Source organism: Melopsittacus undulatus, chromosome 21, assembly GCF_012275295.1.
Source record: "Melopsittacus undulatus isolate bMelUnd1 chromosome 21, bMelUnd1.mat.Z, whole genome shotgun sequence".
Classification (NCBI taxonomy): Eukaryota; Metazoa; Chordata; class Aves; order Psittaciformes; family Psittaculidae; genus Melopsittacus; species Melopsittacus undulatus.
In genome coordinates this window covers 730605-756201 of record NC_047547.1, presented here as the reverse complement: position 1 = coordinate 756201, position 25597 = coordinate 730605, and the positions used below count along the sequence as shown (strand labels likewise).

Here is a 25597-nt window from a genome sequence, read left to right as displayed (position 1 = left end):
GGGCTGCCCTGGGCTCCTTGGCCAAAGCACTTGGCCTTGGAGAGGCTGTTTTGGGTTCAAAAATGCTGTTTAATCTCCAATCTCCTGGAATGAATTCCTGCTGCCAACATCCCCCATCCTGAGCTGCCTCAGGTGCTGCTCCGGTGCCAACCAAGAGGCTTTCAAACCGGCCCCCACCTGTGGCTGTACTGATTTGCATGAGGATTGGTCTCAGCATCCCCCTCCCCACTGGTTTTACTGGTTTCTGTCCCAGTTTGCATTGCCCTGGTTCTGTTTAGGGAAGCAAGGGGACCCCTGAACACAAACCTGTGGCTGCTGCCTTGGCTCCTGGCGCTTCAGGGGTTCTCACCTCATAGAATCCCAGCTTGGTTTGGGTTGAAGGGACCTTAAAGCTCATCCAGCTCCAATGCATCCCTATGGATCCCTTCCCATGGAGCAGGATGCTCCAATCCCTGTATCCTTGAGCACTGCCAGGGATGGGGCAGCCACAGCTTCTCCATTCCACATCCCAACACCCTCATGGGGAAGAGCTTCCCCATATCCCATTGAACTCTTCCCTCTTCCCAAACTCCTCATCCCATCCCTGCATCCCTCATCCCAAGCCCCTCTCCAGGTTCCTGCAGCCCCTTTAGGCACTGGAGCTGCTCTCAGCTCTCCCCTTCAGGAGCCTTCTCTCCATTTGGGGTGGGACATTCATTGTTCAGGGACTTTTTTCCCTTTAATGAGGTTATTTGACCCAAACCTCCCTTTATCACAGCTGCGAAACAGGGGGGAGGGATTTGCACCCCCCACAAAAAACCAAACCCAGCGATTTACGTTTTCCACCAAAAAAAAGTATTATTTTTTTGTCCTTTTTTTGTCTTTTTTATATCAACTGATGTCAAAAAATACAGACTTGTTGTACACGAATAGCACCATGTTACTGTGTTTGTGTCCTCTGATCCATTCACTCCTGCTGGGGAGCCCCAGGGGGACGGGAGGGGATTCCTGGTACCTGGATTTGGGAGACCCCATTGGCAGGGGAACGCGCCGGATTCCCACCTGCCCCCGACCTCAACGCGAGCTCTTGGGAAGAGAATAAATAAGAAGCCTGCCCGGGCGGCGCTGGGAAGAGACGGAGATTCCCGACGCCGGGAATGCCGTGAGCCGAGGGGGTCGTCGCAGCCATTCAGTGCAGAAGTCGTTGGGGACGAGCTCAGGTCTTGGGGGGGACTTTGGGATTCGGTCGTTTCTCCTTTCGGTTTAATGGGATGGGGCTGGAATTCCGAGCGAGGAAACCCACGAGGAGCTCTTTACAAGAAGCAGACGGGGCCGATGTCCACACCGAATTCCTGCTCCGCTCCACCAATGTCCATAGGTGCAATATCCACAATGGGCAGGCGCGAGGTCTTCTGCGACCGGTACTCGATCACTGTCTTGCCCCATTTGCCAGTGTGTTTCTGGTGGTGGTGGGGAGAGAAACCAGAATGGGATGAGATGCTCTTGAGCATCCTCAAGGCTTGAGCCCTGATTCACCCCCTGTGTCACCGGTACCGCGGCCTTACCGTGCAGCCGTCCTCCAGGACGCTGTAGGTGAACCTGCTGTTGCCCTCGGCTCTGATCTCCACATCATTGGAGCCCTGGATGAGGATGGCTTTCTTCAGGTTACCGGTCTCCTCGTCCATGTAGGCGATGCTGTTCCGGCAGTGGTAGGTGACGTTCTGGGAGCCCTCGGTGGACAGCAGGCGCAGGAAGGTCATCTGGATGCTGGCTGTGTTGGGAGCCAGGTCTTCATCACCGTAGCTAAACTGGGGGGACAAGGGGAGACATTGAAGCCAATGGGTGTTGCAACACCCTCATTCCAGCCTCCTTTTGAGGGTGCTTCCAGGCTTGGCATTCCCACATGGAGCTGGACGGCCCCAACCCCACGCGTTCAATAGGGTCCCCTAGAAGAGCCTGTGACATCCATCAACACAACTCCAAGGACATCCCAACCTTCCAACCAGACACCCAACACCTTCCCCTGCTCAACACCCATTCCCGGTGTACAACACCAGCCCAGTGGGACACTTACATGGAAACCACCATTGATGGTCTCTGCGAACCAGACGTGCTTCTTGTCTTTGGTCTTGCTGCTCCACCAGTTCTTCCTGGGGATGCTTCTGGGGTTGGGGTAGACACAGGTCTCACCCGTCTCCATGTTGCAGAAGACTTTGATGGCATCCAAGGTGCAGCCTTGGTTTGGGTCGATCCAGTAATCACCTGTAGGGGAGGGGAAATGATGCTTGAACAGGAGGTTATGGAGCTCAAAGAGCATCATGGACCTCACTGTGCCATTGGGTGCAAGAGGCTGGGGAGGAGGCAGGGATGGAGGCTCCTACCGCTCTTCCACTCGGGATGGCAGAGCTTGATGTCCCGGCAGGTCCTGGCTGGGTTCTTCTTGGAGCCCTCGGGGCTGCGGATGCTCTCGATCTGGTTGTTGAGGGCCTTGAGTGTGGCATCCACCTCCACATCGTGCTGCCTCAGGCTGCTACCGGCCTCATCCGCCCGCATGTACCGGATGGGATCGGGACCCTTCTCCGTCTGCCCCAGCCCCGCGAAGGCTGACATGTCGATGCCGGTGCCCGGGGGGCCTGGAGGACCGGGGGGACCGGGGTTGCCGGGGGGACCCTGCAGGAGGATGATGGAGCCATGGTGATGCTCTGCTCCCAGCCCCAGCCCTGCCACCGGCACCACTTCCACTCACCGCAGGTCCCGGTTCGCCGCTGCGGCCGCGGGGGCCGGGGGGTCCGATGGGGCCGGGCATCCCATTGGAGCCGTCCTTGCCGGAGGGACCGACGGGACCGGGGGGACCCTGAGAGAGAGCCCCAAATGGGGGGTCAAGAGGCAGGGAAGGGTCCATTGGGGAGCGAGGTGACCCAGGAGGCTCCTTTCCCTCTTATCCCCATCCATCCCATAGGCAGGACATACCCTGGGGCCAGAGGGACCTGCGGGCCCAGCAGCACCTTGGTCTCCAGAAGGACCCTGAGGAGAAGCAAGGGTGATGTTAGAGCACCGAGGGATGCTCAGCCTGATGGAGCCGCATCCAGCTCCATGCTGCAATATGGGGGGTGCTGAGCGCTGGGGTCCCCAAACCATCACTTACAGGTGGTCCAGGCAGACCCTGCAGGCCGGTGAAGCCGCGGTGACCCTTCAGCCCCCTCTCTCCAGCCTCTCCTGTCTCCCCCTTGTCACCACGAGGCCCTTGGGGACCCTGGAAGGGGAGAAAGGGACTTGGGTGTCAGGCTCCGGGTGCCCAGCACCCATCAGGGTGCTGGCATCGCTCACTGGGTGCCCCAATGGCATCACTCACCGGCATGCCTCGAGCACCAGCAGGGCCGGAGGGACCCATAGGACCTTGTGCACCCTGCAGGGAGAGAAGAGGGGACTCAATGGGTGCCCTGTGCCTTTTGGGGGGGCTGAACCGGCTCTGCTCCCAGCACCGGGACAGCAGCAACCGGCACCTCTCGGCTCAGCATCACCATTGAGTCCCCATCCTTCCATGGGCACATTATCCTGGTGCAGCATCCCGGTCCAGAGCCAGGCTCTAGGAGCTCCTGAGCCCTTGGGAAGATGCTCCAAAGGCTCTACCAGCACTCAGGGCACCATGGCACCAACAGCCCTGCTCCGGCTCTCCGGTTATCCCAAGCTTATCATGGGGGGGGTCAGTGCCATGTGCTCCCCGTGCCCCCATCACCCCCCACCAGCACTCACCGTCTCCCCTCTGTCTCCCTGTTTGCCGGTGGGACCCACGGGGCCGGGAGCGCCGGGAGCACCGGGAGCACCGGGAGCACCAACGGGGCCGGTCTCACCGCGGTCACCCTGTGCCGGGACAAGGGCAGGGTCAGGGATCGGGATGGGGGGGATATGAGGGCACAAAGGGGGGGGGCATGGGGCTGAGCTCACCTTCACCCCGGCAGCACCATCTCTTCCGGGGGGGCCATCGGAGCCGGGGTTACCCTGTGGGATGAGTACGGAATAGGAGCTGGGATGGAGCCGGATGGAGCATCCCCCCCAGAGCCAAAGGCACCGGTGGAAGGTGCTGCCGGGAGCTCTGGCTCCGGGATCAGCTGTGCCCGAACCCATTGGGGTCACATCGGGATGATCCCGGCTGGAAGGAGGATTCCCATTGGATGCTGCCCACCTCGCGGCCGGGTTCACCGGCAGGACCGGTCAGACCGGGGGGACCCACGGGGCCGGGGGGGCCGCGGTCACCGGCGGAGCCGGGAGCTCCTTGTTTTCCAGGTTCACCCTAAAGGAAGGGAAAAGGGGAGACAGAACACATGGGATGGGAGAGCCCAGCAGTGAATGGGAGAGCCCAGCACTGAATGGGAAACACCAGTATTGAATGGGAGACCCCATCACTGAATGGGAGACCCCAACATTGAATGGGAGATCCCAGCATTGAATGGGAGACCCCAACATTGAATGGGAAATCCCAACATTGAATGGGAGACCCCAACATTGAATGGGAGACCCCAGCACTGAACAGGTGCCCCTATCCCCATGCCATGGGTGCCCCCATTCCCCCCAGCACCCAGAGTTCATCCCCCAGCCCCCCTCCCTTCACTCAGAGGGTCCAGGCCCCCCCCATGAGCTGCCCCTTGGGCCCCCATCCCCCCCATTCTGGATGCTAGCCCCCCAATGTGTCTCAGTGGCTGCCCCCTGACCCCCATCCCCCCCATTCCGGATGGTGGGTCCCCATTGTCCCTCAGTGTCCACCCCTTGTGCCCCATCCCCCCCATTCTGGATGCTGCCCCCCCATGTTCCCCCAGTGCCCCCAGTGTCCCCCAGTGTCCCCAGTGTCCCCAGTGTCCCCCAGTGCCCCCAGTGTCCCCCAGTGCCCCCAGTGTCCCCCAGTGTCCCCCAGTGTCCCCAGTGCCCCCAGTGTCCCCAGTGCCCCCAGTGCCCCCAGTGCCCCCATTGTCCCCCAGTACCCCCCAGTGCCCCCATTGCCCTCTCACCGCTGGCCCCGGCAGGCCAGGGAATCCCCTCTCCCCCCTCTGCCCGGGCAGCCCCACGATGCCGCGCTGTCCTGCCAGCCCCTGGGGGCCGGGGGGGCCGTCGGGTCCCTGCGGAGCAAAGGGGGGTGCTCAGCGCCGGTGCCTGTGGGGCTCAGCCCCATCCAGCCCCGGTCCCCACGCACCGCGGGGCCGTCCTCGCCCGGTTCACCCTTCTCGCCGGGGGGGCCGGCAGGACCCTGCAGCCCTGGGTCCCCTGCGCGCCCGGGGGGGCCGGAGTCACCGCGAGCGCCTTTGGGGCCGTCCTTGCCAGCGGAGCCGGGGGGGCCGGGGGGGCCTGGGTTACCCTGGGGGGAGAGAGAGGGGGGGTGAGAGAGGGGAGGGGGTTGAGAGCACACAGGGAGATACCGGCTGATCCCGAGGGATCCCAATTGAGCCCTGAGGGATCCCAACCAATCCCAACTGATCCCAAGTAATCCCTGGATTATCCCGGCTGATCCCGAGTGATCCCAAATGAACGCTGAGGGGTCCCAGCTGATCCCAAGTGATCCCTGAGGGATCCCTGAGTGATCCCAACTGATCCCAACTGAACCCAGATGATCCCAAGTGACCCCTGACTGATCCCAAGTGATTCCTGAATGATCCCATGTGATTCCTGAATGATCCCAGCTGAACCCAGCTGCTCCCTGAGTGATCCCAGCTGCTCCCAAGTGATCCCTGAACAATCCCATCTGCTCCCAACCAATCCCAACCACTCCCTGAGTGATCCCAACTGCTCCCAACCAATCCCATTTGCTCCCAAGTGATCCCAACTGCTCCCAATTGATCCCTGAGTGATCCCAACTGCTCCCAACCAATCCCAACTGCTCCCAACTCACGTTCGGACCGGGAGGTCCCACTCGACCGGCGGCACCCGGGAATCCGGTTGCTCCCTATGGAAGCAGAGGATGGAGGAGGCTCAGGGGCTGCCCCCACTGCCCCCATCACCCCCCCATAACCCCCCATACTCACCGGGGGACCCTGAGCTCCGCGCGCTCCTTTGGGACCAGTGACACCCGTGGGGCCCTGGAAGAGGAGGAAAAGGTTGGGATATAGGAAAAGGTTGGGATATGGGGGGGGGGGGGGGGGGGGCAGCATTCCTATGGGACAGCACCGACAGCTCCATCCCTGCTTGGGATGCTGCAGCTGCACCCACCTGCGGACCGGGGGCACCGGAGGGACCCTGCGGACCGGGAGCTCCAGCATCTCCCTTCTGGCCTGGCTCTCCCTGCTCCCCTTTGGCTCCCGGTTGTCCATCAGCTCCCTGCGGGAAGCGGCACCGTCAATGGGAGGAGATGGGAGCTGCGCCCGCTCCATACTGGGATATGGGGACCGATACTCACCGGGGGCCCGGCGAAGCCAGCGGGACCGGGGGCACCAGGCTCCCCGCGCTCGCCCTGCGGGAGAGATAGGGGTCAATGGGGGAATGGGAGCGGAGGGATCGGTGATGGAGCCGAGGGGGGGACCGGGACTTACGGGGGCACCACGGGCACCGGCAGCACCGGAGGGACCAGGGGGGCCGGATTCTCCCTGGAAAGGAAAGGGAATGATGGGGAGTTGGGGGGGGGGATGGGGTCACCCCCAAAGGGAGCAGACAAGGGGTGAGCAGGACTCACCTTCTCGCCATTGGGGCCAGCGGGGCCGGGGGGACCGATGGGACCTGTGAGACCCTGGGGGGGGACACAGGTGAGGGTGAGGCCACCATGAGCATCCCTCGCTGGCCACTGTGCTCCTGTCGTGTCCCCATCCCTCCATGTCCCCATCCCTCCATGTCTCCATTCCACAATGATCCCATCCCACCATGTCCCATCCCAAAATGTCCACATCCCTCCATGTCCCCATCCCTCCATGTCCCCATCTCACCATGTCCCCATCTCACCATGATCCCACCCCAGCATGTCCCCATTCCATGTCCCCATGCCACCATGATCCCATCCCTCTATGTCCCCATCCCTCCATGATCCCATCCCTCTATGTCCCCATCCCTCCATGATCCCATCCCACCATGTCCTCATCCCGCTATGCCCTATCCCTCCCTGTCCCATCCCACTCACACGGGCGCCGTCCTTCCCAGGAGCTCCCTCTGGTCCCTTCTCTCCGACGTCTCCCTGCAGGTCCAAGGGGGATCCATGAGCCCAGCTGAGGCCTGGCCCCACTCAGGGCACCGCTCAGGGCACTGCTCAAGGCACCGCTGGGGACACCCCTGCACCCATCACTCACCCGATCTCCTTTGGGACCAGCGATCCCGGCTGCTCCTCTCTCCCCAGGCATCCCCTGCAGCCCTGGGGGTCCTTGGGCCCCATTGGGGCCGGCGGGACCGGTTGCACCCTAAACCGGAGCAGAGGTGCAGTTATTGGGGTGCTGACACCCCAGGCACCCTGGGCACGGTCACACCGGGACCCCCTTTGTCACCCACCTTGGGTCCGTCGGTGCCGGGGGTGCCGGGGAGCCCACGGGGACCCTGCAGCCCTTGAGCACCGGGAGAGCCGCGCTCACCGGGGAAGCCGCGTTCACCCTGGGGGGGGGGGGACAGCGTTAGGAGGGGGCCATGGGGCCGTGGTGAGGGTCACAGCATCCGTATCCCCAAGGATGGGGCAGAGCATCCGTCCTGCTCTGTACTGGTGGGACTGGGATGCACTGGGAGCAATGGGCTGCAGCCAAGGCTGAGCCACCAGGGGGAGCTGCTGGCCCAGGGGTGGGGGTGTCCAGGCCCCCCAAAGCCCCCCATGGGATGAGGGATGGGAACAAGCTCCCTGTCCCACATCCATGGGGACAATGGACACTTACTCTGGGACCGACGAGCCCGGGGGCACCGGCTTCCCCAGGAACACCCTGTGGGGGGTAAGAGAGTTGGGGTTCAGCCACAGGGGCTGCAGGGGGGGGGGTCCTGAACCCCACTTTGCACCCTGGGGGTGCCCGAGAGGGGCCTCACCTGATCTCCGGGTTTGCCGCTCTCTCCGGGGGGACCTGGTGGCCCAGGCAGGCCCTGGGATGGGGGGGAAGCAGCGTGAGCAGCAGCAAGACCCCAGCATCACCCCCAGCATCACCCCATAGCATCACCCCACAGCATCACCCCACAGCATCACCCTGAGCATCACCCCACAGCATCACCCCACAGCATCACCCTGAGCATCACCCTGAGCATCACCCCCAGCATCACCCCCAGCATCACCCTGAGCATCACCCCACAGCATCACCCCACAGCATCACCCCACAGCATCACCCACAGCATCACCCCACAGCATCACCCTGAGCATCACCCTGAGCATCACCCCCAGCATCACCCCACAGCATCACCCTGAGCATCACCCCACAGCATCACCCCCAGCATCACCCGAATCATCACCCCCCAGCATCAACCCCAGCATCAACTCCAGCATCACCCCACAGCATCACCCCCAGCATCACCCTGAGCATCACCCGAATCATCACCCCCAACATCACCCCCAACATCACCCCATAGCATCACCCCACAGCATCACCCCATAGCATCACCCCATAGCATCACCCCCAGCATCACCCTGAGCATCACCCTGAGCATCACCCTGAGCATCACCCCACAGCATCACCCTGAGCATCACCCCCAGCATCACCCCCCAGCATCACCCGAATCATCACCCCACAGCATCAACCCCCAGCAACACCCCCAGCATCACCCTGAGCATCACCCGAATCATCACCCCCAGCATCACCCCACAGCATCACCCCATAGCATCACCCCACAGCATCAACCCCCAGCATAACCCCTGAGCATAACCCCACAGCATCACCCCGAGCATCACCCTGAGCATCACCCCAAACATCACCCAAGCCCCCCCTGCCATGTGCTCACCTGGAAGCCGGAGGGACCGGGGGCTCCTTGCTCTCCCCTCTCCCCTGCAGGACCCTATGGGAGGAGGATGCTGAAGGACCCTGGAGCTTCCCCACCCCAAGGTTTTGGGGCCATGGGGACACCCCAGATCCCCACCACTGCAGGGGCTGGGCCCGGCAGAGCCGGGGGGCTCTTGCCCACAATGGGGGGGGCACAACCCCCAGACCCCCATTTCAAGCAGGGTTTGGGTCTGGTGGGACACTCACAGCAGGTCCGGGGGGGCCGGCGGCTCCGGTCTCACCATCCTTGCCAGGAAGCCCCTATGGAGGAGAGAGCCCTCACTGAGCTCCGGGTGTGATGCTGCAGCTGTGCCTCAGTTTCCCCACTCGGACACTGCAGGTGCCTCAGGACACCCCCAAAGGGGTGTTTGGGGGTGATGGGGAAGGGAAACCACTCACCCGCAGCCCCGGGGCGCCGGGGAGCCCCTTCTCACCGGCTTTGCCAGGCTCGCCCTAGGGATGGAGGAGGGAGGGGATGGTGATTGGCTCCATGTCCCCATTACCGGTGATGGGCTCCATGTCCCTGTTACCGGTGATGGGCTCCATGTCCCCGTCACCGGTGATGGGCTCCATGTCCCTGTTACCGGTGATGGGCTCCATGTCCCCGTCACCGGTGATGGGCTCCATGTCCCCATTACCAGTGATGGGCTCCATGTCCCCATTACCAGTGATGGGCTCCATGTCCCCGTCACCGGTGATGGGCTCCATGTCCCTGCCACCGGTGATGGGCTCCATGTCCCCATTACCGGTGATGGGCTCCATGTCCCCGTCACCGGTGATGGGCTCCATGTCCCTGTTACCGGTGATGGGCTCCATGTCCCTGTTACTGGTGATGGGCTCCATGTCCCCATCACTGCCCCACTTTGGGGTCAATACTCACATTGGCACCTTTGGGACCAGGGAACCCCATCACACCGGGCTGGCCACGAGCACCCTGGGGGCCGGGGGGGCCGGGGCGTCCGTCCTCGCCGGGGGCACCCTGTGGGGATGGGGGCATCAATGGGGACCCCAAATGACCCTGGTCCCCCTCCCCACACCAAGCCCTATGCAGAGGCACTTACAGTGGGGCCGACTTTGCCTTGAGGACCAGCATCTCCTGGGCGGCCGGTGAGACCCTGAGGTGGGGGGCAGCAATGGGGAGCTGTGGGGGCAGCTCCGAGGGGGGGGACGCTGGCACTAACCCCATGACCTCAAAGAGCATCGTAACCCCCAGCAAGCGTCTTTGCTAAGCCCAAATGCACCTGAACTCACCCCAAAAAAGCATCTTAGGTAGCAGCAGGAAAGCATCTTAACCAGGGTGCATCTGAACCCCAAAGAGCATCTTTGGTACCCCCAGACTGCATCTTCACTAACCCCAAATGCATCTTGGATAACCCCAAAGAGCATCTTAAGTAACCCCAAAAGCATCTTAAGTAACCCCAAAGAGTTTCTTCATTAGCAATAAAGAGCAACTGAACCAACCCTAAAGAGTGTCTTAGTAACACAGAACATCTTGGCCAGTCCCAGAAGCACCATAACCAATCCCAAAAGCACCTTATTGACCCCAAAAGTACCTTATGAGCCTCCAAAGCATCTTAACCAATCCCAAAAGCACCTTATGAACCCCAAAAGCACCTTTTTGACCCAAAAGCACCTTATTGACCCAAAAGCACCTCAAATGACCCTAAAAGCACCTTATGGACCCAAAAAGCACCGTATGAACCCCAAATGCACCTTATTGACCCCAAAACACCTTCTGACCCCAAAAGCACCTTCAATGACCCCAGAAGCATCTCATCTACCCCAAAAGCATCTCATCTACCCCAAAAGCACCACTGCCCCCCCCCCCGTCCATGGTGCTGTGCAGTGCAGGATGCGGCCCCAGCCCTTACCCTGGCTCCGGGCAGGCCGGGCTCTCCGGGGCGCCCGGGGTCCCCGGTGGCTCCTTTGGACCCTGCGAGGCCGGCGGGGCCGCGCTCACCCGGAGCTCCCTGTGGGGGGGGACAGGGATGGGTTTGGGGGTTCAGGGGGGTGCACCCCTGGTCCCCCCCCCCGTGCCCATGGCAGTACCTTGGGTCCGGCCAGCCCGTCCTGCCCTGGGAAGCCGCGGTTGCCGGGAGCGCCCTATGGAGGAAGAGGAGGATGAAGGTCGGACGGGGGGGTCTGGGGGGCAGCCCTCGATGTGGGGCGCGGGTGGGGGGGCACGGACCCTCTCTCCGGGTGGCCCCACGGGGCCGGCAGCGCCGGGTTCACCACGGGCTCCCCTCTTGCCTTCCTCCCCCGCCGGGCCGGGGGCTCCCTGCGGTCCTGCGGGGCCCTGAGGAAGAGGAGAAGGGGTCACGGATGGGGGGGGGGGGGGGGATGCAATTCCCGATGCATCCCAGATGCCGGCGCCACGTGTCCCGCCGGGCATTGAGGATGGTTAATGAAGCGAGGGGGGAATGGCCCCGGGGGGGGGGCACGAACACAGCGGCTTTTGTTCCGCACGGGAGGGGGACGCTGCCCCTCGAGGGGCCTCCGAAGGGGAAGAGCTTCGGGAGATGCCGGTGAGACCGGATTCCAGAGCCTGGGAATGGGGGGGGGGATGCGGTGCCCCCATCCCGGACTCACCGTCTCGCCCTTGGGTCCCTGCTCGCCTTTGAAGCCTGCGATGCCGGGTTCACCCTGCGGAGGAGGAGGTGATGGAGCCGCAGTGTTCCCAAGGATGGCTCCATCCCACACCCAGCTCCAGGGCCTGGCCCTGTCTCCTGTGCCCCTCTTGATGCCGGGCCCCATACACACCCTTATCCTCACCCTCACTCCCATCTGCATCCCTGTCCCCATCCTGTTCCCAGCCCATCTCTGTTCCCATCCCCTTTCCTGATCCAACTTTGTTCCCCTCCCCGACTCCCATTCTTACCCCTGTCCCCACCCCATCCCTGTCCCATCCATGTCCCCATCCCCATCTCCAGCCCCTTTCTTGTCCCCATCCTCATCCCTATCCCTCCTTGTCCCCATCCCTGGCCCCAAGTCCCCAACCCGTCCATGTCCTCATCCCTGTCTCCAGCCCCTTCCTTGTCCCCATCCTCATGCCCATCCCCATCCCTGACCCAGCCTCTTTCCTGTCACCAGCTCCTGTCCTCATTCCTGACCCCAACCTGAACTCTATCCTTGTCCCCATGCCTGTTCCCATTGGCATGGGTCTCCATGGCTTTCCTCATCCTCACCTCCATCCCAGTCCCCTTACCTGTCTGTGTACCCAACCCTGTAACCATCTTTGTCCACATTGTCGTCCTCTCTACCTTTATCCCCATCCCATCTCCATTCCCATTTCCATTCCTATCCCCATCCCCAATTCTTCTCCACCCCATCCCTATTTCCATCCGTATCCCCATCCCCATTTCTTCTCCACTCCATCCCTGTCCCCATCTCGTTTCTCTCCTCACCCTATCCCATCTCCATTCCAATCCCACCCCTTCCCCACCCCACCCCCGTCCCCATCCTCCCCCCCTCCCCATCCCATCCCCATCCCAACCCAATCCCATCCCCATCCCAGTGTCCCCTATGGGCACCAGGACAAGGTGACCGGGGGGTGACCCACAAGACGTTGGGATGGGGGAGTGGCCTGTGCCAGAGTGGGCGGGGTCAGACCGGAGTGGGCGGGGTTTGGTGTTAGTGGGCGGGGCCAGGGGGTCCCGGGGGTCTCTCACCGTCTGTCCCTTGGGTCCCAGCGGGCCGGTGGCTCCCTGGGGTCCGGGGGGGCCGCGGGGGCCGGGGAAGCCTGGAGCCCCCGCGATGCCGGGAGCGCCCTGAGGGCAGCAGGACTCGGTCAGCAGGGACACGGCACAGACCGCGGCTCACAGCGTCACCGAACCATTCAGCATCCTCGTGGCCACACATCCCACAGCATCCCACATCTCCCAGCATCCCACAGCATCCCCCAGCATCCCCCAGCATCCCACAGCATCCCCAGCATCCCTCAGCATCCCACAGCATCCCACAGCATCCCACAGCATCCCCCAGCATCCCACATCCCTCAGCATCCCACAGCATCCCTCAGCATCCCACATCCCACAGCATCCCACAGCATCCCACAGCATCCCACATCCCACAGCATCCCACAGCATCCCCAGCATCCCACAGCATCCCCCAGCATCCCCCAGCATCCCACAGCATCCCACAGCATCCCACATCCCACAGCATCCCACAGCATCCCACATCCCACAGCATCCCACAGCATCCCACATCCCCCAGCATCCCACAGCATCCCCAGCATCCCACAGCATCCCACAGCATCCCCCAGCATCCCACAGCATCCCACAGCATCCCCCAGCATCCCACAGCATCCCACAGCATCCCACAGCATCCCACATCCCACAGCATCCCACATCCCACAGCATCCCACAGCATCCCACAGCATCCCACAGCATCCCACATCCCACAGCATCCCACATCCCACAGCATCCCACAGCATCCCACATCCCACAGCATCCCACAGCATCCCCCAGCATCCCACAGCATCCCACAGCATCCCACATCCCACAGCATCCCACAGCATCCCACAGCATCCCCCAGCATCCCCCAGCATCCCACAGCATCCCCAGCATCCCACAGCATCCCCCAGCATCCCACAGCATCCCACAGCATCCCCCAGCATCCCACAGCATCCCACAGCATCCCACAGCATCCCACATCCCACAGCATCCCACAGCATCCCACAGCATCCCACAGCATCCCACAGCATCCCACAGCATCCCCCAGCATCCCACATCCCACAGCATCCCCCAGCATCCCACAGCATCCCCCAGCATCCCACAGCATCCCCCAGCATCCCACATCCCACAGCATCCCACAGCATCCCCCAGCATCCCACAGCATCCCCCAGCATCCCCCAGCATCCCCCAGCATCCCACAGCATCCCCCAGCATCCCCCAGCATCCCACATCCCCCAGCATCCCCCAGCATCCCCAGCATCCCCAGCATCCCCAGCATCCCCCAGCATCCCACAGCATCCCACAGCATCCCCCAGCATCCCATATCCCACAGCATCCCCCAGCATCCCACAGCATCCCACATCCCTCAGCATCCCACAGCATCCCCAGCATCCCCCAGCATCCCACAGCATCCCACATCCCTCAGCATCCCACAGCATCCCCCAGCATCCCACAGCATCCCACAGCATCCCACATCCCTCAGCATCCCACAGCATCCCCCAGCATCCCACAGCATCCCACAGCATCCCACAGCATCCCACATCCCTCAGCATCCCACAGCATCCCCCAGCATCCCACAGCATCCTACATCCCACAGCATCCCCCAGCATCCCATATCCCCCAGCATCCCCCATCCCCAAGCATCCCACATTCCTCAGCATCCCACATTCCTCAGCATCCCGCATCCCCCAGCATCCCACATCCCCAGCATCCCACATCTCCCAGCATCCCACATCCCACAGCATCCCACAGCATCCCCCAGCATTCCCAGCATCCCACATCTCCCAGCATCCCACATCTCCCAGCATCCCGCATACCCAAGCATCCCGCATCCCTCAGCATTCCATATCCCCAAGCATCCCACATCCCCCAGCAGCCCGCATACCCCAGCATTCCATATACCCCAGAATCCCCCAGTATCTCTCAGTATCCCACATCCCCCCATATCTCCCAGCATCCCCAGTCCCACCCAGCATCTCCCAGTATCCCATATCCCACAGTATCCCCCAATATCCCACATCCCCCAGTATCTCCCAGCATCCCCAGTATCACCCAGGACCTCCCAGTATCTCCCAGCATCCCATGTTCCCCAGCATCCACATCCCCCATTACCTACCACTATCTCCCAAGCATCCCATGTTCCCCATCATCCCCTGTCCCCACTAATGTCCCAGCATCTCCCAACATCCCAAATCCCCAGTATCTCCCAGCATCCCCCAGCATCCCCCAGCAACGCACATCCTCCCGCCCCAGCATCCTCCCACATCCCCATGTTCCCAGCATCCCCAAATCCCACCTCAGCCCCCCCAGACCCTCCTATCCCTATCCCAGTCCCATTCCCACTCACCGCAGAGCCTTTTGCACCGGGAATGCCGTCAGTACCGGGGTTACCCTAAGAGAAGACACCCTGAGGCTCAATCCCTGTGCCTCAGTTTCCCCACTCGGGATCACCCCATCCCCACGGATCCCAGTGCAGGGAACACACAGGGATACAGGGAAGGGACACTCACGGGGGCACCGGATGGGCCGGGAGAGCCGGGGGTACCGGATTCACCGCGGGGGCCCTGAGCCCCCTCGGGCCCTCGTGCTCCGGTGGGTCCAGCTTCACCCTGCAGGGAGCAGGCATGGGGTGATGTGGCAGCCGGTGCCGTGCCTCAGTTTCCCCATTCCCTTTGCCCTTACCTTGGATCCAGGGGCGCCGGGGAAGCCGGGGGCTCCGGCTGGACCCACAGGTCCCTGTTGGTGGGGGGAGAAGAGCATGAGGACCCTTTTGGGGGGGGGGGTACCCCAGTGCCCCCCATGGGGTAACACAGGGGAAGGTAACACAGCATGGGAAGGGCTGGAGCACCCCAATACTCACCGGGGGTCCCGCTGGGCCGGGGAGGCCGTCATTGCCACGAGCACCCTGTGGGGACATGGGGATAGGGGTCATGGGGGGGGACATGGGGGTCCCATCACCGGGGGTCACCGGGCACCGTCACACTCACCGCAGCACCGGAGGGGCCGGGACGTCCTCGCTCTCCAGGCAGCCCACGGGGACCCTGGGGGGGGACACGGGGGGTGGTTGGGGTGAGAAGCGGCTTCCACCCGTGCCTCAGTGTCCCCCATTGCCACCCCATAGACTCACCATGGGGCCGGGGGAGCCGTTCTCGCCGGGGGAGCCGGATTCACCCTGCGGGGAAGGGTGGAGAGGGTGAGTCCCACCAGGCCTGATGCCATGGGGATGGTCACACATCAGTACTGACACCATGGGGTTGGTCACCCACCAGCACTGACACCATGGGGATGGTCACACATCAGTACTGACACCATGGGGATGGTCACACATCAGTACTGACAACATGGGGATGGTCACACATCAGTACTGACACCATGGAGATGGTCACACATCAGTACTGACAACATGGGGATGGTCACACATCAGCCCAGATGCCACGGAGATGGTCACACACCAGCATTGACACTATGGGGATGGTCACACACCAGCCCAGATGCCATGGGGTTGGTCACACACCAGCACTGACACCATGGGGATGGTCACACATCAGTACTGACACCATGGGGATGGTCACACATCAGCACTGACACCATGAGGATGGACACACCAGCCCAGATGCCATAGGAAAGGTCACACACCAGCACTGACACCATGGATGTGATCACCCACCAGCCCAGATGCCATGGGGATGGTCACACACCAGCCCAGATGCCATGGGTCACAACAACACTGACACCATGTGGATGGTCACACATCAAGCCTGGTATGAGGATGGTCACCCACCAACCTTAATGCCATGGGGATGCTCACCCACCAGCCCTAACGCCATGCTGATGGTCATCCACCAGCACTGCTGCCATGAGGATGGTCACCCACCAGCACTGACACCATTGGGATGGTCACACACCAGCGCAGATGCCATGGGGTTGGTCAGCCACCAGGCCTGACGCCATGAGGATGGCTACCCATCAAACCTGATAGCATGGGGATGGTCACATACCGACCCTAACACCATGGAGATGGTCACCCACCAGCCCTAATGCCATGGAGGTGGTCGCACACCAACCCTAACACCATGGAGATGGTCACCCACCAACCCTAATGCCATGGGGATGGTCACACACCAACCCTAATGCCATGGGGATGGTCACACACCAATAATGACACCATGGGGATTGTCACCCACCAACCCTAATGCCATGGAGGTGGTCACTGAGAAGTCCTGACACCATGGGGATGGTCACCCACCAGCACTGACAGCATAGGGATGGCTACCCAACAGCCCAGATGCCACGGGGAGGGTCACTCACCAGGCCTGACACCATGGAGATGGTCACCCACCAACCCTAATGCCATGGAGGTGGTCACTGACCAGGCCTGACACCATGGAGATGGTCACCCACCAACCCTGATGCCATGAGGATGGTCACCCACCAACCCTGACACCATGGGGATGGTCACCCACCAGGCCTGACACCATGGGGATGGTCACCCACCATCCTTGGTGCCATCGCAATGATCACCCACCAGCCCCGATGCCACGATGATGGCCACCCACTGCTTACCTTGGCTCCAGGAGCTCCTGCCTCTCCTTTGGCACCATCCAAGCCAGGGTATCCCTATGGAGAGATGGGGGACACGGGATGGGGGGGTCACCCTCTGTGCCACCAAGTGACATGGACCCTGGGGGGGGGCACACACTCACCCGGTGTCCCTTCACTCCGGGCAGCCCGGGGGTCCCGGGGAAGCCTCGAGCACCCTATGGGTGAGCACAGAGAATGTGGGGCAGGGGCTCGGGGGGGGATATGGGGAGGATATGGGGGGGGGGATATGGGGGGGGGGGTCAGGTCCTGCCTTACCTGGGGGCCAGGGGGGCCGCGCTCTCCGGACTTGCCGGGTTTGCCGCTCTCACCCTATGGGGACACGAGGATGGGGGGGGATGAGGGCATTGGGGACCCCCATGGGCAGGAGCTGCCCCTTCCCAGCCCCCACTGCACTCACGTCATCGCCAGGCTTGCCGGGGGGTCCCGGGGGTCCCCGAGGACCCATCGGACCCTAAAGGGGACAAAGAGGCAATGGGTGAATGGGGGGTGATGGGGGAATGGGGGTGATGGGGGAATGGGGGTGATGGGTGAATGGGGGGTGATGGGGGAATGGGGGTGATGGGTGAATGGGGGTGATGGGTGAATGGGGGGTGATGGTGGGCACTGCATCCCCAAGCCGAGGTTTGGGGGGGGGGGGGGGGCACTCACAGCAGCGCCAGGCTCGCCGGGCTCACCGGGGTTGCCTTGGAAGCCTTGGGGACCCTGGAAAAGACACGGGGGGGGGGGGGGGGGGGGTATCAATGGGGTGCCCATCAGAGACCCCCGATATGGAGGGGGGGGTGTGATTACTTACGGGAGCACCGGAAGGGCCGGGGGGGCCACGGGGTCCCATGGGGCCCTATGGGGAGAGACACCAGAGTCAGCATCACCTGCAATGGGTGCCCCATAACGGGGGGGGGCTCCCATGATGAGCTGGGTCCCCCATGGGATGCATGGGGGGGGCCGTTACCATGGGTCCCTGCATGACGCCCATCTGCGCGCCTCCAGCCTTCTCATCGAAGCCTCCGGCCATCTGAGCCGCGAAGTTCTGCAGGGAACGGGGGGGGGGTCAGCACATTGAACCCCCAAAAACCCCTCGTTTCACCCCAAAACCGGCTGTGATACTCACCCCGCCGAGGCCGGGGGGGCCGGGAGGGCCGGGGGGGCCGGGGGGACCGGGGTTCCCTGGGGTGCCGGGTTCTCCATCCCTGCCCCGGGGGCCGGGAGCACCCTAAAGGGGGGGGAAGGAGAGGGGGTGATGCCTGTGGGGAGGGGGGCAGGTCCCTATGGCATCCATCGGTGGGGGGGGGTCCTGCTCTCACCTTCTCCCCCTTCTCGCCGCGGTCCCCTCGCTGTCCCTGCTCACCTGCAGGGCCCTGTGGGACAGAGGGGGGTCAGCTCTGCCCCACACACCCCCCCCATATCCCACCATTCATATCCCACCTTCCATGTCCCACCCTCCATATCCCCCCCATATGCTACCCCTCATATCCCATGCTCCCTGTTCCACCCTCCATATCCCACTCCATATATCCCCCCCATATCCCACTCCTCATATCCCTTCCATATTCCACCCTCCATATTCCCCCCCATATCCCCCCCCATATCCCACCCTTCATGTCTCACCCTCCATATCCCATCCTCCATATCCCAGACATATCCCCCCCCCCATATCCCACACCTCATATCCCACACCTCATATCCCACCCCCCATATCCCACCCTCCATATCCCACACCTCATATCCCACCCCCCATATCCCACCCTCCATATCCCCCCCATATCCCACCCTCCATATCCCCCCCTCTATATCCCCCCCATATCCCACCCTCCATGTCCCACCCTCCATATCCCCCCCATATCCCACTCCTCATATCCCTTCCATATTCCACCCTCCATATTCCCCCCCATATCCCCCCCATATCCCACCCCCTTCCCACAAATATTCCAGCAATGCACCCAGTGGAACGTGTTCCCACCTGTGGTCCTGGAGGCCCTCGGGGTCCTACAACCTGTGATGGGTGGGGGGGGGCACACAAGGATGGGGTGAGATGGATGCAGGGGGGAACCCCTCCAGCCCACCCCCAACAGCAGGGACCCCATTTTGGGGTCCCCCCCCCAAGTGTGCACCCAAACTTACATCTTTAATGTCACCGGGTTCCCCCTTCTGCCCCTGCAAGGCAAAGCATGGGGTGAGCCAAGGAGCCCCCCAAGAGATGACAACCCCAGGGCCCCATGCTCAGAGCTCCTGATTTGAACCCCCCCCACCCCATTTTGGGGGAAAATCACAGGATATTGGGTCCAGGGTAGGGGGGGGACCCCAAACTCACCTTGGGACCAGGATGCCCTGTTGGGAAACAAAGAAATAAAGAGGAATTAGAGCAGGAATAGGATTGGGGGGGGACACAAAAGGCACAACCCGAGGTGGGGGGGGGGGGGTGATGCTCCTGGGGGGCTGTGGGGCAAAACCGGGGGGCACAGGAGCAGAGGGGCTCCCCCGAAGCGGGGTGGGGGGGGGGGGGCAAAGCAGGGGTCAGCATGCGGGGGGGGCTGCACGGTTTGGGGGGGCTCAACCCTTCAACCCCCCCGGGGGGGGGGCATGGAAGGGTTAAAAAAGGCAACTTGGGGGGTTTGGGGGGTCGGGGAATGGGGTCCCAGGGCTTTTCCATCGTTCCAGGTGGATTATCCCAATGTGGGGGATGGAAACGTCCCTTTTGGGATGGGATCCGGGGAGATGGGGGGGCCACGGTTGCGGCGTCCCCCCATCATCACCCCTTGCGCCCCAAACCCATCTGCTTCCAATGGGTTCAAATCCATTCGAAAGCAGATAAACCCCCCAAATCCACGTAAACACCCCAAATCCATAGAAACCACCTCAAATCCATATAAACCCCCCCAAATCCATAGAAACCACCTCAAATCCATATAAACCCCCCCAAATCCACGTAAACACCCCAAATCCATAGAAACCACCTCAAATCCATATAAACCCCCTCAAATCCATAGAAACCACCTCAAATCCATATAAAACCCCCAAATCCATAGAAACCACCTCAAATCCATATAAACCCCCCCAAATCCACGTAAACACCCCAAATCCATATAACCCCACCCCCAAATCCATATAAAACCCCCCAAATCCATAGAAACCACCTCAAATCCATATAACCCCCCCAAATCCTTACAGCCCCTTCCAAAACCACCAAACCCACCCCCGAATCCCACAAAACACCCCCAAACCCGTATAAAACACCCCAAAAACGCCCAGCTTCGCCAAGTTGCCTTTCTCGGGGCTCCCGCACGGATGCTCCCGGCTCACATCCATACCCGGTAATTTATTTATCAAGGAAAAGAGGGAATAAATAAATTACAACCGCCGGGTTGCTCAGTGGGGCATATGGGGCAGCACTCTCCGAAGGGGATCTCGGGGCTGGGGCAGTCCCGCAGCTCCTCGCAGATGATGTCGTCGCACAGGACGGTCCCCGTGTCGCACACGCAGATACGGCACGGCTCCGGCTTCCACACGTCCTTATCGCTATAGCTCTGCCCGTCCTGCAGGCAGCTGCCTGCTTCGGCTGCAGGGACAAGGGGGGGGCGGCTGCGGGATACACAGTGCGGGCATCACCCCCCCCCCTAACCCCAGCGCCCCATAGGATGGGGGGGAAGAGGATCCTGGAGCGGCTCAGAGAGGGGGGTCCAGCCTGAAGCGGGGGGGTCCCCATGTCCTGGGGGGTATCAGAGCAGCCCCACAGCCCCTGCACCTCCAGTGGGACACGGGCAGCAGCTCCATCGGCTCCATGGGGCTCATGGCCCCAAACTGCATCCCCGATCCATGGGATGTGCCCCAGTGTTCCCAGCAGGTGCCCCACGATGCACCCCAGTGTCTCCGGAGGTGCCCCAGGGGCCCTGGGATGTGTCCGGGTGTCCCTGCAGTCCTCAGGGACCTCGGGATGTGCTGCAGTGTTCCCAGAAGGTGCTCCAGGATCTCCATGAGATTCCCGGTGTTCCCAGGGACCGCAGCTTGGTCCCAGTGTCCCCACACTGGTCCCCAGGATGCATCCCAGTATCCCCAGGCCGTGCCCTAGGGCTGGACCTCAGTGCCCCCAGCCTGGACCCCGTGTCCCCAACTGGACCCCATTGTCTCAGTCTGGACCCTGCTGTTCCCAAGCTGCACCCCATTGTCCCACCTGTACCCCATGGTCCTAATGCTGTACCCCAGTGCCAGCCTGTCCCCCAGTGTCCCCCACTGCTACTCTACATCCTTGACTGTCCCTCCCCATTATCCTTAAGCTTTCTGCACTCACCCACACCCCTCTGGATCCCCAGTGTCCCCACACTGTTCCCAGTGTTCCCATACTGTCCCCACTCTCCTTGCACTGTCCCTCAGTATCCCACATGTCCTGCCCTGTCCCATGCTGTCCCCCAGTCTCTCCTCCCCATCCCAGTCTGTCCCCTTCCAACTACCCTGAAACTTTCCCCATCCATCCCACAATATCCCACTCTCTACCACACTGTCCTCTTCTATCCCATACTGCTGCCCCTCTATCCCACACTGTTCCCTCTATCCTGCACTGTCTCCCTCTATCCACACTATCCCCATCCATACCACACTGTCCCCTCTATCCCACACTGTCCCCCTCAATCCCACACTGTCCCCCTCTATCCACACTATCCCCATCCATACCACACTGTCCCCTCTATCCCACACTGTCCCCTCTATCCCACACTGTCCCCCTCTATCCCACACTGTCCCCTCCATCCCACACTGTCCCCCTCAATCCCACACTGTCCCCCTCTATCCCACACTGTCCCCCTCAATCCCACACTGTCCCCCTCTATCCCACACTGTCTCCCTCTATCCACACTATCCCCATCCATACCACACTGTCCCCTCTATCCCACACTGTCCCCCTCAATCCCACACTGTCCCCTCTATCCCACACTGTCCCCCTCAATCCCACACTGTCCCCCTCTATCCACACTATCCCCATCCATACCAGACTGTCCCCTCTATCCACACTGTCCCCCTCTATCCCACACTGTCCCCCTCAATCCCACACTGTCCCCTCTATCCCACACTGTCCCCCTCAATCCCACACTGTCCCCTCTATCCCACACTGTCCCCCTCTATCCCACACTGTCCCCTCTATCCCACACTGTCCCCTCTATCCCACACTGTCCCCATCCATCCCTCACTGTCCCCTCTATCCACACTGTCCCCTCTATCCCACACTGTTCCCTCTATCCACACTGTCCCCCTCAATCCCACACTGTCCCCCTCTATCCCACACTGTCCCCCTCTATCCCACACTGTCCCCTCTATCCACACTGTCCCCCTCTATCCCACACTGTCCCCCTCAATCCCACACTGTCCCCTCTATCCCACACTGTCCCCCTCAATCCCACACTGTCCCCTCCATCCCACACTGTCCCCTCTATCCCACACTGTCCCCCTCTATCAACACTGTCCCCCTCTATCCACACTGTCCCCCTCAATCCCACACTGTCCCCCTCTATCAACACTGTCCCCTCAATCCACAGTTAGCTCTATCCCACACTGTCCCCCTGTATCCCATACTGCTCCCCCTCTATCCCACACCGTCTCCTCTATCCACACTGTCCCCATCCATCCCTCACTGCTCCCCTTGTCCCCGCCGCCCCCGGCTCCCCCATTTCCCATCCCCATCCCTCAGCTCCCCTCGTGGGGTGATGTGTGGGGGTTATGGTTTGGGGGGGGGGGTCAGGACGGTGTCGGTGCTGCGGGGGGGGGGCTGAGGGGGGGATCGGTCGCTACTCACGGAGGTCCCGGTCCTGCGCGGCCACAACGGCGATGCTGAGGACGGCGAGGGCTGCGATGCGGAGCGGGCGGCGGCCGGGCATGGCGAGGCGCGGCGCCCCTCACCGTGCGTCGGGCCGAGCAGTGCCCGCACCGCCCCGCGCCCGCGTATATGTCCCGGTGCGGCCCCCCGGGCCCGTGTAACCCGAGCCGGGCCCGGCCCCCCCGGCCCTCCTCCGGGACGGCACCGGCGGCCAGGGAGGGAGGGAGGGAGGGGACGGGGAGGGAGGGACGGGGATGGGGGGGGGGGGGGGGAAGGGGATGGGGATGGGTTTGGGTCCCCCCCAACGCACAGAGCCCGGTACGGCCCCGGCCCCGTGAGCTGCGGGGGTCGGGGTGCGATGGGGGTGAGACCCCCCCGTTACAGGCTGGGGGGTCCGGGGGGTGAGATCCCCCCCCCCACATTCCATCCTATCCAGGGGTGAGACCCCCCCCCACATTCCATTCCATGCAGGGGTGAGACCCCCCCCCATTCCATCCTATCCAAGGGTGAGACCCCCCCCATTCCATTCCATCCAGGAGTGAGACCCCCCCCAATTCCATCCCATCCAGGGGTAAGACCCCCCCCAATTCCATCCCATCCAGGGGTAAGACCCCACCATTGCATCCTGGGGGTCCCAGAGGGGTGAGCCCCCTGATTGCAATCTGAGGGTCACAGGGGTTGAGACCCCCCCCCTTCAATGTTATCTCATCTCTGTAGAGCCCCCCCCCTTCCCAGACAATCCCTGAGGGCTGAGACCCCCACATCCCACCCCTGCCCCCCCCATGGGAGGTCAGGTGATGGTGGGGCCTTTAAAAGGGTTTAGGGCTCCCCATGTCCCCCACCTGGCAGCTGAAACAGGGTCCCCAACAATGGGGTCCCCCCCCATTCACAAACACCCCATGGGAAGAAATGTGGGGGGGTGGCTTTGTGGTGGGTTTGATGTTGGGGTTCACTGCTCTGGGGGTCAGTGCCTGGGGGGGGATGTGCTGCTCCTGGTTGGGAAGGGATGGGATGAGGAAGGATGGGACCAGGGAGGGATGGACCTGGGGAGGGACAGGGATGGATGTGTGGATGGATGGATGGATGATGGATGGATAATGTATGGATGGATGGATGAATGGAGAGAAGGATGGATGATGGATGGAGAGATGGTTGGATGGATGATGGACGGATGGGTGGATGGAGAGATGGATAGATAATGAATGGATGGATGGATTTAGGGATGGATGGATGATGGAAGAAGGGATGGAGGGACAGAGGGATGGATGGATAATGAATGGATGGAGGGATGGATGGATAATGAAGGAATGGATGAAGGGACAGACAAATGGAGCTGGGGAAGGCTGGAGCTGGGGCCAGCAGCCCTGTAGGGTCCTCACACAGCCATTGGAGACAGCCCCTCCCTCAGCAGCATCTCTGCTGCAGCAGAGCCCCCCCAGATCCCCCCATTCCCACCTCCAGAGCCCCCAGAGGCAGCTGTGCATAGAGCCCCAGTGTTACCGGTGCTGCCGCAGGTGAACTGAGCCAGGAGCAAGTGCCCGGGCTCAGCTCGGGCTGCCCCCCCCTCAAAGTGACCCCCCCATCTGCCTTGCACCCCAAAACACCCCGCAGGTGATGGGTGACCCCTGTTATCTGCAGCTCTGCTCCATGTGTGTCCCTGCCTCCGTGTCCCTGAGTGGGAAATGGAGCAAAGCTGCATCCTGGGGGGGCTATAGGGGCTATAGGAGACTATAGGGTCTATAGGGGCTATAGGTGCTATGGGGGCTATAGGGAGCTATAGGGGCTATGGAGGCTATAGGGGCTATAGGGGCTACGGGGGCTATAGGGGCTATAGGGAGCTATAAGGGGTTTGGGGGGGTCCCACAGCCGAGCAGGTGGAGGAGCCATGCTTGGCCCTTGGTGGATGCTGGCGCTGGCTGGGATCACATCCGGGAGCGGGGCCAGGACCTGGCTCCGGATGCTGCTTTCCACTGGAAAACGGGGCTGGGAGTAAATAAAACACAACCCCCCCCCCCCCCAACCCCCCCCCCCAGGGTCCGGATCCGGGTGAGGGGCTTGGGGGGGGGGGGGGGGGGCACACACATTCCTTAGGGTCACTTGTGCACCCCAAAAGGTGTCCAAAGGCATCGGGGCTCCACGTGGCTCCCACCGGTACCCAGTGCTCCCAGTGCTGAGGCATCCCCCAGCCAGGGCAGGGGGGGTTTAACCCAGACCTCATCCTGGGGCCTTGATCCCCCCCCCCCAGAAACACCCGTGTGGGTTTGTCCCCCCTTTTGTGACTCCCGTCCTCGGAGCTTCCCTGCTCGATCCCATCCCGGGCTCTGGAAAGACGATCAGGGAATGGCAGGGAAGCATCCAAGTCAGCTCAGGAATTCACCGTGTCCGGATGGAAGGAATGAGAGAGCCCGGCCTTAACTCTGCCCGCCCCGGGGGCCCTGCCACCGTCACCGCGGTCACCATCATCACCACCATCACCATCACCACCGGCACCAGCATCACTCCCAGTATCAGCATTGCAAGGCCTGGGATGCTGTCAGGTGGAGATGCCCTGATCCCAAAAGGATGGATGGATGCACCCACCTTTGGGGTTTGTCCCCATGGTGATTGGGTGAACATCATCACCTTGATGCCATCAGATG

At 62.1% G+C, this 25597-nt stretch overlaps 1 protein-coding gene across 1 annotated transcript; it reads right to left on the bottom strand.

Moving 5' to 3' along the window:
• Positions 1-898: 898 nt before the first annotated feature.
• COL2A1 (collagen type II alpha 1 chain) lies at positions 899-23019 on the bottom strand. Its single transcript, XM_034071637.1, has 54 exons — positions 22938-23019; positions 20514-20714; positions 19470-19486; positions 19280-19312; positions 19119-19151; positions 18463-18516; positions 18270-18371; positions 18111-18188; positions 17955-17999; positions 17810-17863; positions 17559-17612; positions 17417-17470; positions 17263-17316; positions 17123-17176; positions 15687-15731; positions 15547-15600; positions 15420-15464; positions 15242-15295; positions 15070-15168; positions 14907-14951; positions 12557-12655; positions 11478-11531; positions 11077-11184; positions 10938-10991; positions 10760-10858; positions 9950-10003; positions 9769-9867; positions 9288-9341; positions 9096-9149; positions 8851-8904; positions 7951-8004; positions 7806-7850; positions 7435-7533; positions 7239-7346; positions 7073-7126; positions 6635-6688; positions 6495-6548; positions 6362-6415; positions 6175-6282; positions 5991-6044; positions 5858-5911; positions 5125-5326; positions 4983-5092; positions 4163-4270; positions 3925-3978; positions 3733-3840; positions 3332-3385; positions 3125-3232; positions 2950-3003; positions 2726-2833; positions 2361-2649; positions 2054-2241; positions 1545-1787; positions 899-1439 (listed from the first exon to the last, which is right to left on the bottom strand). The coding sequence occupies exons 1-54, from the start codon at positions 23017-23019 to the stop codon at positions 1293-1295; spliced, it is 4497 nt and encodes a 1498-aa protein (XP_033927528.1). The 3' UTR covers positions 899-1292.
• Positions 23020-25597: the final 2578 nt, after the last annotated feature.